Source organism: Ananas comosus, linkage group 18 (assembly GCF_001540865.1).
Source record: "Ananas comosus cultivar F153 linkage group 18, ASM154086v1, whole genome shotgun sequence".
NCBI classification, from domain to species: Eukaryota; Viridiplantae; Streptophyta; class Magnoliopsida; order Poales; family Bromeliaceae; genus Ananas; species Ananas comosus.
Genome location: NC_033638.1, coordinates 9743150 through 9760765, shown reverse-complemented (window position 1 = coordinate 9760765; position 17616 = coordinate 9743150). Strand labels below are relative to the sequence as shown.

General features: G+C 39.6%; 2 protein-coding genes across 3 annotated transcripts; one reads left to right on the top strand and one right to left on the bottom strand.

Annotated features, from left to right (window-relative positions):
• On the top strand, nucleotides 3076-5067 carry LOC109724471 (tetraspanin-6). The gene is made up of 3 exons (XM_020253312.1): nucleotides 3076-3834; nucleotides 4335-4654; nucleotides 4830-5067. Exons 1-3 carry the CDS (start codon nucleotides 3343-3345, stop codon nucleotides 4867-4869), a joined length of 852 nt encoding a protein of 283 aa, XP_020108901.1. The 5' UTR covers nucleotides 3076-3342; the 3' UTR covers nucleotides 4870-5067.
• LOC109724385 lies at nucleotides 6398-15143 on the bottom strand. 2 transcript variants are annotated; one of them, XM_020253198.1, is made up of 4 exons: nucleotides 14377-15143; nucleotides 13480-14265; nucleotides 11070-12089; nucleotides 6398-9698 (listed from the first exon to the last, which is right to left on the bottom strand). In XM_020253198.1, exons 1-4 carry the CDS (start codon nucleotides 14555-14557, stop codon nucleotides 6661-6663), a joined length of 5025 nt encoding a protein of 1674 aa, XP_020108787.1. In that variant the 5' UTR covers nucleotides 14558-15143; the 3' UTR covers nucleotides 6398-6660. The 2 variants fall into 2 exon arrangements, with proteins under 2 accessions (XP_020108787.1, XP_020108786.1); XM_020253197.1 differs by having other exon boundaries at nucleotides 6398-9701; nucleotides 14377-15142.

Below are 17616 nucleotides of genomic sequence, written 5' to 3'. Positions count from 1 at the left end.
CAGTTTTCCGTCAAGCTCCGTTAACCGGAAACTGACGGAAGGGATAAAACGAATGAAATATTAGAGTTTAGGGTGTTAGATTTCTATTTTAGGAGTTTAGGAGGTTAAGTGAAACTCGCCAAAAGTTCAGAAGGTAGTAGTGCAATTTACTCTGTAGGGGACTCTTGACTATAAATTATTTTATTATAATATATTCCTTATGGATTGACTACTAATCATCAAGTTAGTGATCATACTTGATTTTGAATTTATATATATTTTTTATCCTAAAATAAATTATAACATAATTTATCATACATTTTATTGTAATAAAATAAAAGTGAAAGAAATGAATTAGAGTGGTTTAAAGATAAAAAAAGAGCGATACTAACTACCTACGATACTCGAACACTCTACTGTCCTGATATACTCGCTAATATGGTTGATTTACAATAGGTGACTTCACTCGGATATAGAGATTTTAATTCTCAGTTAATTTTCTGTAGTACTCGTTTGTCCCTTTTATCTTTAGAAGTATTGTTCTATAAAATACACTTAAATAAAATTTTTGTACTTTATTTCAGCCAATTAGAAATTTTTAATATAAAAATATAAAAATAATTTATAGTAAAAATTTGGATAAATTATATTATTATCCTTGAATTTTTGGCTAATTTCACTTAACCCCCAAGACTCCTAAAATAGACATCTAATACCCTAAACTTTAATATTTCATTCGTTTTACTCCTTCCGTCAGTTTTCGGTTAACGGAGCTTGACGAAAAACTGACGGAAGGGATAACATGAACGAAATATTAGAGTTTAGAGGGTTAGATATCCATTTTAGAAGTTCAAGGAGTAAAGTAAAACTTCGCCAAAATTTCAGGAGGTAACAATGCAATTTACCCCTATTCCTACTGTTTCAGTGCCGATACATCTCTTACACGGTCGACACTAAAATCGTAACAGGAGTCGGCAGCGAAAGGACAAAAATTTCGTGGACATCCGTGCTCAAACTATTTGTTTGGGCACGGATGCGGATGGGCGCCGCGTGGTGTGCGGCGCCCATCACCACCGCCCCTTCCCCTTTCTCTCTCTCTTTCTAAAAAACGGAGGCCCCCGGATTTTTTTTTTTTTTTTTTTTTTTTTTAAATCTAACCCCAGGGAATGCCAGATCCGCCACAAATATAGGGAATCCACTGTTCACACGGACAGAGTCTCCCCNCGGTCACGATGGACGCCGCACACCACGCGGCACCCATCCGCATCCGTGCCCAAACAAATAGTTTGGGCACGGATGTCCACGAAATTTTTGTCCGCAGCTAAACACCTCATTCGGCCGAATTTAATGCCTGTGAGTTTCATACGGAGTATATCCGTAAACCAATTTAACTTATATTAATTTTTTTGAAGAACATTTATATAAAAGTCAATTCTAAATCCTTTTGGCATTAAAGCCAAATCTCTTCTCATTTTTATTAAATCAATATTTGATAAAAATTTAATAATAATTTTATCCACGTATTATCTGCTGCTAATATGAGCTAGTCTATCTCGCGTAAGCATATTAAGTGCCATTTAGTATATAGAAAATTCAGCATAAAGAATTTTAATCTATTAAAATCATCTAATATAAACAATTTAAATACGTTCTGTTACTGAGGAGTGACGAGACCACCTTTTACTATCAATAGCACAAAGTTATTGGTGCTATTAGTTTTTTAACCTTTCGATTGAGAAATATACGATTAGGATGATGTGGATTCCCTAGGGTTGAGTGGGTGGTTGGTTGAATAGTATAATCTAACGGATAAAAATAATAAAAGGGGTTAATCTAACGGCAGAAAACTTGATAGCACCAAGTGTTTGGTACTATTAATAGCACAGTAGCCGGACTCTCTCTCTCTCTCTCTCTCTCTCTCTCTCTCTCTCTCTATATATATATATATATATATTTCAGTGCATGGAATTACATAGAAACTGCACATGGCTTACAAAAGCAAAAACTTTTCGCTGCGGCCTGTGGGCCAATGTATATTGTTACTTTAATTTAAACACTATTATTCAAACTTATAAAGCTCAAACACACAACGACACAGTGTGGGGTGGAAACAGTGTTTAAGACCATGATGATGCCATGTCTCCATCCTTACCCTCCTCCGAGATAAAGCAAAGCTTCTCCTTTACATATCACTATAATGCAACACCAAGATTCTCTTCATTACATGCTGATCCACGAAAAAGGGAATACCCATTCTCTTTTTACCTCTATTTTCCTTCGCCACTAAGGAAAAAAAAAACAAGTATAAAACATGCATGGGACCAACTACAAAGACGCTCAAAAAGAATAACTTAAGTTCATGTACTCCAACTCAGTTGTTTTTATTTTTTATTTTTTTTAAAAAAAACTCCTCAAGCCAAGAAAAAAATAATAAAAAAAAGCTATTTTTTTATACAAATATATGGAGATCCTCTCAATTGTACGCTTTTCTAAAATTTGATCATTGAACTTTAATTTATTCTATTAATGCCACTCTAAGTCCCACTTATTTTACTATAAATTATTTTTTAATTAATCTTATAATTAATTAGAATTAACTATTTTGTTTGTTAGCCACCAAATCACTAACCAACTTACAAAATTCTCAATTCTACCAGCTCAAAAGCAATTTCAAATGACTTATAATTAAGGAACTCCTTATAAAAAATCCCTTTTATAAAATAATATGAAACAATTATTATACTTAAAAAACTTAATAAGTGGGTAGTGAGCGAACGGAATTTTAATATTATATAATAATAAACACGCTCTTCCTCTATCTCAGATGTTCGTATTTGCTACACGTGAAATAATTATTATTCTTTTTTTTTCTTTTTTTTTTTTAGAGAGATAGGTAGCATCCTACCACTTCGTTTATTTCATTTAGAAATAAATTTAGCTAGAAATGTAAATCAATTAGGATCCGAACTTGGATCTCAGCTATCGATCACCAAATCCTTGGCCACTTGCTCTAGGGACGGTCAGTAATAATTATTATTCTTTTAAAACTTGTTAGAGAATCGAAGTTTAATATTACATTACATTTAGCAATACCAAGGTTTTAAATTCAAAAAATGTGGAATAAAAAACAAGTGAAGAAGAAGAACCTGCACTTTTTCCACACAAAGGGAAAGTAAAGTAATGTAAAGGAACCTCTCTCTCTGCAGCAACACCCATGAAATCACCAAAGTGAGAGAGAGAGAGAGAGAGAGAGAGAGAGAGAGAGAGAGAGAATTTGAAGAAGAAGAAGAAGAAGAAGAAGAAGAAGAAGAGAGCAAAAGACAAGTATAGAGAAGTAAAGAGAGAATAAACGGGAGCAGAGGAATGTATCGATTCAGCAACACGATGATCGGGTACCTGAACCTGCTGACGCTGTTGGGGTCGATCCCGATCATCGGCGGGGGGTTGTGGATGGCGCGGAGCTCGGCGACGTGCGAGTCGGCGCTGCAGACGCCGCTGCTGGTGCTAGGGTTCGTGGTGCTCCTGGTGTCGCTCGCGGGGTTCATCGGGGCCTGCTTCAACGTGCCCTTCGCGCTGTGGCTCTACCTCCTCGCCATGCTCGCCCTCATCGCCGCGCTCCTCGGCCTCACCATCTTCGGCCTCGCCGTCACCGGCGGCGGCGGCGGCGCCCCCGTCCCCGGCCGCGTCTACCTCGAGTACTCCCTCGCCGACTACTCGCCCTGGCTGCGCCGCCACGTCGCCGAGGCCGCCTACTGGCGCGCCGCCCTCGCCTGCGTCGTCGGATCCAAGGCCTGCGACAAGATCGCGCTCTGGACGCCCTTGGATTACCTGCAGAGGGATCTCTCCCCCATCCAGGTCACACCGATCACCCCCCCTGTTTACTTTGCGTAATTGAGCCTCCCCATAACTTTTTTTTTTTAAAAAAAAAAATTCTTTTTTTTTTTTCCTGATGTTAACCAAAACAGAAGAACAAGCGGAATTCTCTAGTGTTGCAAATTGTTAATTCGGTATTTAGTTTTGCATTATCAAACTATATAATAACGGATTGGGGATTTCAATTTGTGCGGACATGTGTTTGTCCAAATTATTCAGCTTCTTATATTAAAAATTCTAAGGATTTGAATCCGTGTGGATGGACACACTTCTCTGCAGTTTCCTAACTACGAGAGAATTTCAGTGGTTTAGTTGCGTTGTTAATTTTCTGTATAAAGTGTCACATCACTAGAACTACAGCAATCTAAAGTTTTCATATTTGTGTAACTTTTCCACTCTATTATGTGAATCTACTATCGTGGAAACATTCATGTCTATATATATATATATATATATATTTGTACTGTATCCTTTGATCACAGTCCGGGTGCTGCAAGCCGCCGACGTCGTGCACGTACACGGCGGGCACGGCGATGGCGGCGCAGGACGAGGACTGCTACCGGTGGAACAACGCGCCGAACGTGCTGTGCTACGGGTGCGACTCGTGCAAGGCCGGCGTGCTGGAGCAGGTCAGGAGGGACTGGCACAAACTCTCCCTCCTCAATGTCGTCGTCCTCGTTTTCCTCATCGCGATATACGCCGTCGGCTGTTGCGCTTTTCGGAACGCTCGCCGGGCCGAGTCCGAGTATCCCTATGGCGAAAATCACATGTCGAAAGTCCGGCCCCGGTGGGACTATTACTGGTACAGTATATCAAGCAATGCTAATTCATCGATAATATTTGAATATTTGAAATAATTTTGATGCAAACATTGCTCTACCTAGTGAGAATGGCATATGTTTGAATTTATGATTCCCATTGATTCGTAGCCCTTTTATGTAATCTAATATGAAGCTCGGATTATTGTTTTATTGTAGGTGGAGGTGGTGGCGTGACAGAAGAGAACAACTCTACTAGCTCCTTTCTTTATGGTTACTGATAAGAGTTTCTTCAATGTCTCTTGCGTGTTATTATTATCTATGTAAAGGAATAGGACTACGAGAGGAAGGGGAAAATTATAGCTCTGTTGGGTTCAGTGCTCGTATTTTGCCTTGTAAGTTTTGTTTAGGAATACTATTGCTCACTAGTCAGAAATTTTTCTTTCTTTTTTCTTTCTTTTTTTTTGGTTTAATGATGAGAAATTCTCCCGCAAGCTTTGGAGAGAGAGAGAGAGAGAGAGAGATTTTGTCCAAGTTCTGAACCAGAGATTCGTAATTGGGGAGATACATCGTCCAACAATCATAATCTTCGGGCGATTTGATAAAAATATAAGATAAAATATAAGATTTAGACGCTTTAAGGTTGACTAGATAAGCATGATATCTAATTTGATTTGTTCTAGATAAAGATTAAATTCTTCTTCTGAGTTTCATATAAAAAAAAAATGAGAAAGATAAAATAACTCGGCTATTTTTGGATTAGTTTTATTTCTTCTTGGGGTTAATCTCTAATAAAGATATAGGTGTGGAATTACGAGTCCTAGTCCTATTTTGAAAAGTTTATATATTCCGGTATGGGTGTCGTCCTGCATGCAGAAATATAGGGGCATACATTGAATACAGTTCCGTGCTTAATAAATTTTTGGCCCTGAAATCAGGTTGATTCATCCCATATCAATACAATATGCGAGTATTCTTCACTCTCTGTCCCTGTAAATTATCTGCATCAAAATGAAGAATTCTTTTTTCTTTTTCTTTCTTTTTTCTCCCCCAGTATTATGCTATCATCTTTCTACTGCATGCGATCATCTCTATTTGACACGAAGTGGTGAAATTTGAATTGAAAACGGCTTTTCACTTCACCAACACGGTGTTTGAAATAATAATAACAGGCAGTGGAGTCATAAAATAGAAAAGTAACAAGTGTATTTATTTCTTTCTAAATCCTTGGAGTTGTAATACAAATATGCAACGCATGCCCTGTTTTCTGAAGGAGCCGTTTGGAGATATGAAGATGGGAGTGGGGGGGGGAACATCTTTCTCAGCGTCCAGAAAATAAGATGAAAAATATTCTGATCATCAAAATTAACAGCGTAGAATATTTACATTAAGCATTTATAAGCAAAAAAAACAAAAAACAAAAAATTCTCTTTTAACTGACGAAGATAGCCCCCATAGATCTGACGACTGAAACTCCAGAAAACATGCTTCACGTCCAGAAATCTGAGATAATCTGCAAATCTCAAACTGTATCTGAACAAAAGCAACAGAATACAAGGCCATACTCCCAGTCATGTACTGGAAACCAAGTTGACGCATACAAAACCCCAACCTGTATGGATGATAAGAACTGCCAAAACAAGAACTCTTGAACGGCGAACAAGACGATTGGGAGAGTTTTGAGAACGGAAATTTTGACAGGAAATAATTATCCAACTAAAATCGTCACTGAGAAAAAAGAATTCATGAGTCGAGATTTACCAAATAACTGCAGCAAAACACGGCGCTGAATCAATTGGTTATGTATAATGATGAGAAGATATAATAAAGGAAATAAAAACGGCCCACCTGGTATACTGGGTACCGTCCTCGGAGAGTGAGGATAATAAGAGCAACTAATTTCAAGAAGAGCCTAGAGTGTATGGGCAGGAAAGCAAATCCACTTTCCCCTGTTTTGATTTCATTCCAGTAACAAAAGAAAAAAAAAAAAAACTAATATTATACAACAGGGCATCAAAGACCCTCACAACATTTTTCCTTCTTCCCTTTCCTACCTACCTCCTATATCTCCCGTCCACGATTTCATTTCGGCGCCAATAACTTGACCGCTTGAAGGATACAGCATTTTTAGGGCCGCAACTGGGTCAGAGACAGCTCCATCGGCAAGAATCCCTGCGGGCCCCACAATATTTGCCGCCCCTAACCGAACCACTGCCCTTCCGGACTGCTTGAACCCCGACATGGGTTCGATCCCAGCCCCCCTCTTCTGCAGCTCCGTGAAGTTCTCGACCCGCTTCCCGTCCGACGACAAGTGCTGCAAAAAAGATGGGTGATAGTCTTTTATAATGGCATTGCCCCCCGGAGCACCATCTTTATAAAGCGATACTCCAGCCAAGGAACCTTGGTATTTTGCCAACATGAGAGCCGATTCTGACAAGGATGAAAAGCCGGTCTGTATTCTATTTCCGTCCCAGAAGCCATAGCTTCTTACCGGAAGCTCCTCAAGCCCTGTCTTGCTGCTGCTTCCAGGCACGGATGAGTGCGGAGCGCCATCGTTTACAATGTTGGATGGCTTCGCCAGTGCAGAGGACCCATTCGTTGCAGGTGAGAGAGGCCTGCTTTTGTTTTCAGGTGGCGAAGAGGTTGACTTTTGAGAAGAGGGTTGACTAAGAATTTTCCCGAAGAGCTTGATATCGCCAGTCAACTGAGACTGCTGGACTTCTGACTTATCATCAATTTTGGAGGGAGTTAGCGTTGCGGAGCTTGAGTGCGAAACACTTGACCCATTGCATTTGTCCTTCTGTGCATTCCAAACAAAGAAGGGGTTCGATTGGGAAGCACCATTTCTTCTTGAATGACTTTCGAGTAAAAAAGGGTTTCCACTAACTGAAGGAACTGATTCTCTTTTCACCTCATTCTGATTGAAAATTTGCAACGGATACCCTTTTAGAACCTGCAAGGGTTGATCAACCTGATTCAGCGAAGGATTCTTTAGCACATACTGCTGGTATAGATCTCTTGCTGCCGAGCACTGATGCCGCTTGTTTGTATGCTCATCAGAATTCAAAATAATCTGGGAAGGATGAGTTCCATCGAAACAAATAGATGAAGGGTTAGAAAAAACTGCGCTGGATTGCACAGATTGACAATTTTCCTGCTTCAATGTAATACCCTGCGTCTTTTTTGGTAAACAAGTACGAAGTTCTAGTGGAAGCTGATGCAGGTTATTTGTGGAAATGGTAGTAAGCCTTGAACAAACACCAAAACTGTTTTCCAGGTACAAGTTATTTTCGTTAGCACTAGGATCCGATCCAAAGCAAAGAGTATAGCTGCTACTTGTACCCAAATCAATGCTTGCACGCCTTCTCCTGTTTGATCCGACCTCAGGCGCTAACGGTTGATGCAAGTTTACCTCCTTTCTCAACCCATTAGAAGATAATACTCCAGTAGCATCTTTTTGTTGAATAACACATGCGGTCTGTGAGTTCAACTTCCCTTCCAAACCAGCAGTAACAAAAGCCTCAGATGGAGGGATCACACCTCCTTCAACTTTCTTTTTTTCTGTGTCAATGTTCTCCGCAACTTCAGGCTCTACTGGTTCTTTACAACTCAGTGCAGCAACACTATTTTTGGGAGTGGTATAAGATTCTTCTTTAACCTCTTCATTTTCCACCTTTACATCATGAACAACACATTGTTGCTTATCAACCTTGGAGCCATTCTCTTCAAGGTTTATCTCAACCTTTCTCTCATTTTCTTCAAGATTTATCCCAACTTTGCTTTCATTTTCTTCAAGATTTATCCCAACTTTGCTTTCATTTTCTTCAAGATTGATCCCAACTTTGCTTTCATTTTCTTCAAGATTTATCCCAACTTCGCTTTCATTTTCTTCAAAATTTCTCTCGACTTTACTCTCATTTTCTTCAAGGTTTCTGCCGATCTTGCTCTCATTTTCAAGGTTTATCCCTCCCGCCACCTCATTCTCGCTTGACCTATCAGCTCCAGCATGAGCAAGCCCTTCACTGTTCCCGTTAGCAACAGACTGAGATACATCACCATCCACCTTGGAGCAGGATTGAGTGCTGCAAATTGCAGAGTCTATCTCAGCAGCACAAATATCATCCGTATCGCTCCTCCCTCCATTGGTATCACTCGTAGGCAAAATACCAACATTGTCATTCCCCTGAAGGACGGCATCGAGCCCAAGACATTTCCGAGCTTTGCTAAAAAAGATCTTGCATTGCTCCCGTGACCGTGTCCCCACACACTGCGAGATCCTTGCAAAGTCTTTCCCGTACGTGCTTAAGGCGCGAATAAAAACAGATTTCTCATCATCAGTCCAATCAACTGATGCCACCTCACCACAATTCTCATCTGAGCAAGTATCTTCCTCGTCAAGGTTCTGAGTTACCTCTGTTGCCAGCTGTCGGTCATTCGCAACATACTTTATCTTTTCAGAAGGGCTGATAGTTGTAGTGATGCAAGAGCTCATTGCTTCGGAGGATATAGCACCACATATACCTGCCAATACACCCGCAGCTATAGATTCTCTCTCATTTCCTGACATCTCTTTGACACTTTGGGTGTGTTCTGCTACAAACGAAGCCGCTTCCAGCATATCAAGTGACGCAGCATTTGCCCCAGGATTCCACCTCTTATCTGATGTTAGAAGGTAAGTGCTAGTGGGTAAGCACTGTTGCTGCTTTCTAAGATCTAGAAGTTTCTTCACTTCACTGAAACTCTCTGACTTATGGTTCTTGTAGTAAAACTCGACGCAATCAGCTGTTGTTTTGTGCGTAAGGAAAGAAGAGATTCTACCAAAATCTTTACCAAAAGCTGCAAGTTTCTCCATGAAAATATCCTTTTCTTCCTGAGACCATGGGTTTACCTTCGCCTTTTCCTTCTCCAATGAAATTGGATCTTCAATTATACCATTGTAAGTAATGAACTTAGCATGCTTTTTCTCCTCGTTGTCTAAAATTAGTGCAGGCATCTTCAAGTAACTTCTGCAAAGCTTGGTCTGAGAGTCGGAGAGCAGTTTGCTTGTAAATTCCACTATTTCAGTTGTAGGGACTAGAGTTACATTACCTGCTGTAGAGGGGGAAAAAATTGAAGCATCAGATTGGGTATAAAATGAAAATAACAATGAGAAAATGCATATTAAAAAAAAACATAATATAATATCATGAATTGCATCCAAGTAAATTGTTAATGATTGTAAATTACAAGAAATAAGCAAAAAAGCTAATAAATGACGAGCAATGCTATGAAATGAATCAAGAAATTAACAACTTGAGCAAACTAGTTTAGTAAAATAGCATGTTTATACATTTTAAACATTATATTGTGACTAAAAAATCTAAATGTGCAAAATTTAGTACATATTATAGCTCTTAAAGCACGTTAAAGACAGATAAGAATGGCACATCACAGGGGGACAAAAGGGATTGCAAACATAATTGGAAAAAGCCTTCATGAACTTCAATGTGAAAATTTCACCAAGCAGGTGTAATGAGAATGTCTACTTGAAAATCTTTGAACTTTTGGCTCATCTATGGACTTAATATAAAAATCACCAGAAGCAATTGTAATTAAAGCCAGTAGGTAACCATCGTTTCAAGTAACTTAACAAGTAAAAACTCTCCCATGTTGACTACCAACTACATACTAAATCTCTGAACTTTGGGCTCATCAATTGGCTTAAATTAAAAATCTCCAGAAGCAATCGTAATTATAACGGCTTCAAGTAACTTAACAAATGAAAACTCTCTCATGTTGACTACCAACTACATACTTCCAACTAAATGTATTAGTATTTTATCTTGTATCATGAGGCATAGATGCATAAAAAGTACACATGATACATACTATTCAAGTTATAATGCACAGAAATATATACTTAACAGGGAAAAATTATGCTTTCCATTGGTAACAGCACATTGGCACGACAAAATACATCCAACTTTGGAACATAACACTATCTCAAAAGAGAAAAACACAAGGGAAATCTCCCTAATGGATATACTCGAGCTCATAAAAAATCTTGTTAATCTTGAAAGTTTTGACGGCATAAAATTGTTTTCACAAACACCCTGCACTTGGCTTGAATAAACGCAATTTGTTTCGCAAAAAGGTTATCCAGCATCCTAAAATTCCTGACATTTTTTAAACACTAAGAAAGCTAAGATAAAGATAAAGAGATAATGCTAACCACATAAACGGCGCAGTCTAACAACAAAATAATTTGGCTGACACCTGAAGAAGTGGATCTCGCTCAGGACGAATTCAAAAGCATGCTTAAAAAACAATTAAGGTGATATGTACTAATATAGGTGAAAATAAGCAGAAACTATGAAATAACAAGTATTAACTAAATTTTGAGGAAAAGAAAAGGCTACTTCGATAACTTTTTAAGAGGTTATATCATATGAAAGGGGGAAAGACGGATTCTTGACTGACCAGGCAATGCAAATCGGGAACGAATGGAAGAACGCTGCTTTTGAGAGCCACTATGAGAAGAGTAATTGCTTATGTCAACACGCTTGTTCGACTTCGTACGACTCTTTCTTACAGAGAGCAAACGAAGATCCTCCTTCCACAAGTGGTGGAATGCCCTAAACTTAAGAGAAAGAGCTTGCTCCTTGAATTTTAATATGCGCTTACGCACAGCAATCTTTTCCTTGACTTTTAAGTCATTTTTCCTGTGACGAGAAAGGTCACTCGATTCCCAGATATCAGTTTTTGATTGATTAGTAGGCAAAGTTTTGTTAAAAACATCTAAAGCTCTTCTTTCTGAATCCTGATTAGATGCCGTAATTAAAGATATTAAGTTACAACTTGTCCTGCCATGTGAACATGCAATAATAGCATAATCTCTGCTGCTGACATCCTCAGTTGAATGCTTTTTACCATCATCACATATAGAAGTCGCCTCTAATGTATCATCCTTCAGACGTAAAGGGCATTCAGCTGGTTCTGTTTGAACATCTTTGATATCAGACTCCTTAAAATGCATTAATGCAGAAGGAACTGCCTCTAATTTGCCCATTTCCACATCTTTAGAATTCTCCGATACACCATCCGAAGCCCCTAAACAAGATTCTAAGGCATTACTAGCAGGTAAGTTGGAAGGTAGATGGCAATCATTTTCTGCAGTAGAGTCCACAGTTTTAAGCACACTTTCAAGCAAATCAATTTCACTCTCAGTTTTCTCCAATTCCTTGGAGACATCTCCCTTCAATTGAAACAATTTGTTCACAGCAACAAGTCTTGTCGAAGTAGAATCTCCAGAGCATGCGTCCTCCGGTCCCAAAAGGTCAGCCAGTATACTTGTTAGGGAACCAATGGGATTGTCCAAGTAATCTAGCTTAATTAAGGATTCTCCGGAGCAATGTTGAAAGCCAAGTCCAGAAGCACTTTGATTATTTGTTTCATTCTCACTATTCACTGCCTTTGTACAAATCTTGTCATCTGTAAGTGCTGCAGAAGATCAAAATCACAGATGTTAGATGTATTCTTCACTGCAAACTGCAATTGAAAATACTTTTCATAAGCAAATAACAACCTAATATAATATACATCTTTGCCACAAAAGAACCAGGGTATGGACACAACTTGCACAAAATCCTATTGGATGGGATTATTATTAGCAATAAAGTGGCATAAATCAAGGTATTAATAATTTAACAGCAAAATGTCTGCGACAAAATGTAACAAAAAGCCAAAGAATGAAAAAATAATTGCAGATAGAGATTATGCTGTAACAAAGGCAGACATAATTGTCATTAATTTAGCATGATGATAATAAGGCAAAATTCATCTCTATCATTCGAGATGTATCTATTTCAGAGTGAGAATGAAATATTAGAATAGCCAGTTCAGTTAATCGTTCTGACTACGGATTTAAGGTTGTGTGAACACTCATGTTCTACCAAGAGATATTTCAATTTTCCGACGCATGGCAAATCCAACAAAACTGGAAATATATACTTTTAAAGAAATATCTTCGCAGGTCAAAGCCAGAAGATATAGGGGGAAAAACAAGCAATAATGCTTATTTCAATCGACAAACAACAAAACTGTTCATGATTGACGTCAAACTTTTCCGGCAAGGAGTCAGGCATACATTTATCGTCAACTATCTAAACCTGAACAAAATTTCTGCTAAGTAAAGCAAGAGAAGCACTAGCCGGCATTTTACAAGACCATATTGGTAGGTGGAGCAATACATGTCAGTGGGGGTGTTTACAATCATCCCACCAAGATTCCAATATCCATATATACAAACAAAAACTGTTTGTCTGTTTTGCAAGCCAATTGACACAACTGTACAAACTCAGGGTTTGCAAGCCAATTGACACAACAGTGCAAACTCAGGGGCAAAATTTGTGCCGTAATTGGTTTAAAAAACCTTTTCACCGATCCTTCAGTTTTCAGAATTTCCACTTTCCTGCCAACCCCAGAAAGCAAATCAACCTTATACTAACAAGCAGCATCTAAGCAATGAACTGACCGTTGAAAAAATAGCTAAGTCTCCCGAAAGAACGAAATGGGAGAAGCCAGCATAACATGATAAGATGCTCCAGTGATTCAAATATGAACTACTAATTAAAAACAAGAGAAGAAAATGGTTGCTGCTGACTAATACTCATCACAGGGAAGAGATGATAGTTCAGACAGACAAAAAAAGTTAAGTTTTGAGAGCAGAACACCAGACTCGTCAAAAATACACAACCAAGAACAGCTAATCAACTGTGAGATTTTAAGTTCCAATAACAAAATAAGAAATTGCATGAAAAAAAAAAATATCAGGGACCAAACTAGCATATCGAGATCCAGGAAAATGGTATAAAGGAAAAATTATCCTCACCTGGTGAAGAACTGCAGGTGGCAGAGGAAGGAGTTGCCGGAGAGGAGCATCCTGCGCCCCCGGCGGCACTCGGGCTGGTCAAATCAATAGATCCTTGAACCTTCTGCCTCTCGTACTTCGCCAGCCCCTGACCCCACCCAAGCCGCGGCTTCTTCCTTGCCGCACCCTCATCGGAGGGCTGTGGGGAGGTCACCGGCGATCGGATCGGAGTCTCCTGCCCCGAGGGCACTGAAACCTCCAGCTTTCCTTCCTCTGGCTCAGATCTGCCAGATTTTGCTGAGGATAAGCTAGACGACCGAGGCCACTTCAGCGGCTTCCATGAGATCGAGCCCAACGGATGGTCCCGATCTGATCGCTGGCCTGTACCCGAGCCATCATCAACACCACCAGCGTTGTTCTTGTCATTCTGGTGATCTTTCAAGGGGGGCTGATGAGATGTGGGTGATGAGATCGGGACTGCGACTGACCTTGGCGCCGTCACTGGTGGGGGGTGATGATGGTCATGGTGATTGTTCTGCCGAGAGGATGAGGAGAAGTAACCTGAAGAAGAGGAATCCCAAAAGGGAGATCGCCGGAAAGATCCCCGGCCCTCCCTGCTGTTGCTGCCGCCACCTCCACCTCCGCCGCCGCCGCTCCTGTTGCTACCGCCCCCGCCGCCGTACCTTCCAGAGGGTCTAAAGCCCTCATCTTCGATCCAAAATCTGTCCGATCGAGACGGGGTGCAGCCATGGGAGGCGGGATCTTCGGGATAGAACTGGTGGTACCCTCCGCCCTGCCGGTAATGGCCTGTAGAAAGAAAGCACCGCAAACGATGAGGATAAGGATAAATCGACGGCGAAAAGGGCTTTGGATTCGGCACAGAAACCTCAGATCTGAGAGGAGTTTCCACGACAGTACCTGACGGAGGCCGGCGAGGGGAAGCGCGGAAGAAGGGGCGAGGCCCGTGGTAGGGCTCTCTCCACCAAGGCGTAGAGGAGGCGCCACCGCCGCCTAGGGCATCGGAGCCCGCCCCTCTATCGTGCTTCCTTTCCTTGGAGACGAAGTCCTTGCGATCCCACGGCAAGGGTTCAGGAGGCATCAAATTTCCCAGCTACAAAGGGGCATCTAGGCCCCTCCGCCGCACGAATCTAAGCAACGCAATTCAAAAACCCCAACGACCCTCTCTCCCCCGACCCAAACACCAACAAGAGCCCCAAATCCCTAGGGTTTCCGCTCCAGGATAGATCCAAATCCCTCGCTCCAACCTCTGACCCCAGGGCGAAAACAACGACTGGAGATCGAAAGCCTAAGAAAACCAACGAAAACAACCGAAAAAAGGAGCGATCTTTCTCGCCTCCGCGTCCGAGGACCCGCCGCAGAGATCTACGGAGGAAGAACACGCCGCACGGAGAAGAAGAAGAAGAAGAAGAAGAAGAGGAAGAGGCCGAGGAGGCGATCGCCGCCGCTTCCTCCCCACCGCCGCCGCTGCCCACCGCCCTAGGGTTTGCGATGGAGACGGTCTCTATCCCTCGCGGTCGCTGTGTGGAAGGGAAAGCGCCGAGCTATGGAGAGAGAGAGAGGAAAACGTGAGCCGATAAAGGAGACAACCCAACCTGGATTTCAATGTCCTCCGCAGGCGCCATTAACGCGATTTCAATCCCCCCTCACGTCCGCTAAAAAATTAAAAAATAAAAAAAAAATCGCCCCTTCTTTTATCAATTTATAAATAATAAATAAATAAATATAATTAAATAGCGAATTATTTTAAAATAAAAATTAATAAAAATAAAAACCCTCCCAATATTTTAATCCTCTTTCTCTCGTTTTCTTCCTAATTTGGCCTTTTATGCGGACTCCATCTCCTTCCCCTCAATTAATAAAACCCCCCTACCTCGGCCGAAATTACGACTCTACCCTCGTCCCCATCCGGGTGTTTCTTTTTTAATCCAGCACTTAAAGGCGAGGCCGACCTCGTAAAACCGGGGATTCGGTAGGGGCAGTTTGGGAAAATTCTCTTAACTCTTGGGTTTCGCGATACTTCTCAACCCTCATCACCGGGGCCGCCTGGTCAACCGCAGCGGTGGCATGAGATCTGCGGCCACGTCGAGGAGCCCCGCACGTGCGACGGCACGTGCGGAGGAGGAGTGGGCGGTCGCATGCGGCCGACTCGCACGCACGCACCGCACGCCGCTCCGCAGCAGGGGAGGTGGGGAGGCGCGCCTAGGGCTGACGTGGCATTGCAGTACACAGCGCCGCTGGAATCTGTGATTAATTTAATTATTAATTAATAGCATAATAATAAGATCATTAACTACAAGAAAAAAATGGATTATTATAAATAAGAAAAAATAATACCAATTATATAAAACTGGTGTTTGTGTCAGAAAATCAAATCTAGAAACAAGAAAAATAGAAAAAATAGAAAAGGGAAGGGAGATATTCTTTGGTCAAGTTGACAAGAATGGGAAGGGCTTTTTAGAAAAGATACCTCGAGTCATGGCATGTAGTGAGGAAAAACGACGCACTAGAAATGAACGGCGCAGATTGAGAGTTTAGATTATATTTCTAATGAATAAAGCGAATATTTCGTAACAGAAAGTCGTACATAATGAAATATTGTATTTGAGAATGCTTTGGTTGGGATAAATATAAATACAGAAAGCAAAATAATGGGTGAGATTTCAAATAGAGTTTGAAATTGGGTCGGGTTGGAAATCCAAACCCATAATGTATCCGTAAATTATTTTTGTAATCTCAAATAGAGAATTCATAGCCTCTTTTTTTAAGAACATGTAGAAAAATTAATCACTAAACTAACTAGTAATTATTATTATTATTATTATGATTACGATCTAAACTGAATTAGATGTGTTGATAAGGTTCTTTGGATCACAGATTCCTTGTGCACGAAATTCCAAACGTTTGCTCCACTCTTTTGATTTGCATGTTTATAACTCAAGTTGTTTGATTTTTAAGCCATGGGCTCGTAATCCAACCTGACCCATATAATCCTCAGAGACCCTTTCAACCATAGCCCCACTTTGAAATAGGATATCTACTTCTTTTTTTCTTTTTTTTTTAATTGATTATTGATGGATCCTAGTTGGTGCCTGAGGTTACAAGTTCGATTCCTAGTTGATTTATATTTCCAGCTAAGTTTATTTCTAAATAAAATAAACGAAATGGGTAGCGTACTATTTATCTCTAAAAAAAAAAAAAAAAAGATTGATCCATGTTTTAGCTTTGATTATTTTAATTTAAAATTTCTTAATTAAGAAAGGTAAAAAAGAATTGTTGGATTTAAAAATTCAATAGGTCACCAGTATTACCTTGGTATGATAGAAATAGAAAATGATTAAAACTAATAAATCTGATACAGCCATTAATGAGTTTGATAAATCCTCTAATTTAATTTACTAAAATTATTTGATTTTACTAATTTAAAAAGTTAGGCAAGCATCAATAGTATATAAAAAAAAAAGAGAGGCCATTTTAGAATGGAAAATAGTTGAAGGGGTCTTTGTACAATTTTATCAAAACTTAATGAAACTTACCTTTTATCTACTAATAAAAGGTTGCTAAGGTTTACCTCTCAAGTTGATGTGCATTTGTTGGCGAAAAATACTCTTTCCAATTTTTAAGTGGATTGTAATTGAAGTTAAAATAATAAAATAAAAAAAAATATCGACCAAATTGCATGGCATTCCAAATAAAAATTCACTCTGAATCCAGTTAAATTTTTTGAATTGACAATCAACCCAATTGCATAGTGATTGGGTCCCTAAATCATTTAAAACAATATTTCAAATAAAATGAAATTCAAACTTTGATTTGCATTTTATTTAATATAAACTTTATATAAGCCTTTCGGGTATCGTAAGCTCTTGATTATTGTTTGGTTGTTGAAATAAAATTATTCAATATACATATTTTTTTTTCACAACTGAAGGGTAAGAGTTTATATTTTTAATTGCTTGAAAAATATTAAAATCAATAGTTTAGAACGATAACAAATTTTATCTATAAAATTATTTATCTTATTCCAAAAAAAATAACTTTCGTCTACAAAATAATATATCTTATTTCAAGATAAATAATTTAAATTAATTATTGTGATATTTATTATACAAAATTAAGTTATTTACTATAAATAGTAAA

Bases quoted from the DNA above. Each gene is read 5' to 3' on its own strand.
- LOC109724471 (XM_020253312.1), top strand. From the start codon at position 3,343: ATGTATCGATTCAGCAACACGATGATCGGGTACCTGAACCTGCTGACG. The intron at 3,835-4,334 runs GTCACACCGATC...CTTTGATCACAG, and splicing joins GGGATCTCTCCCCCATCCAG to TCCGGGTGCTGCAAGCCGCC. The intron at 4,655-4,829 runs GTACAGTATATC...GTTTTATTGTAG, and splicing joins CCCCGGTGGGACTATTACTG to GTGGAGGTGGTGGCGTGACA.
- LOC109724385 (XM_020253197.1), bottom strand. From the start codon at position 14,557: ATGCCTCCTGAACCCTTGCCGTGGGATCGCAAGGACTTCGTCTCCAAG. The intron at 14,266-14,376 runs GTACTGTCGTGG...TTCTTTCTACAG, and splicing joins CCCTCGCCGGCCTCCGTCAG to GCCATTACCGGCAGGGCGGA. The intron at 9,702-11,069 runs GTCAGTCAAGAA...CCCCCTCTACAG, and splicing joins TTCCCGATTTGCATTGCCTG to CAGGTAATGTAACTCTAGTC.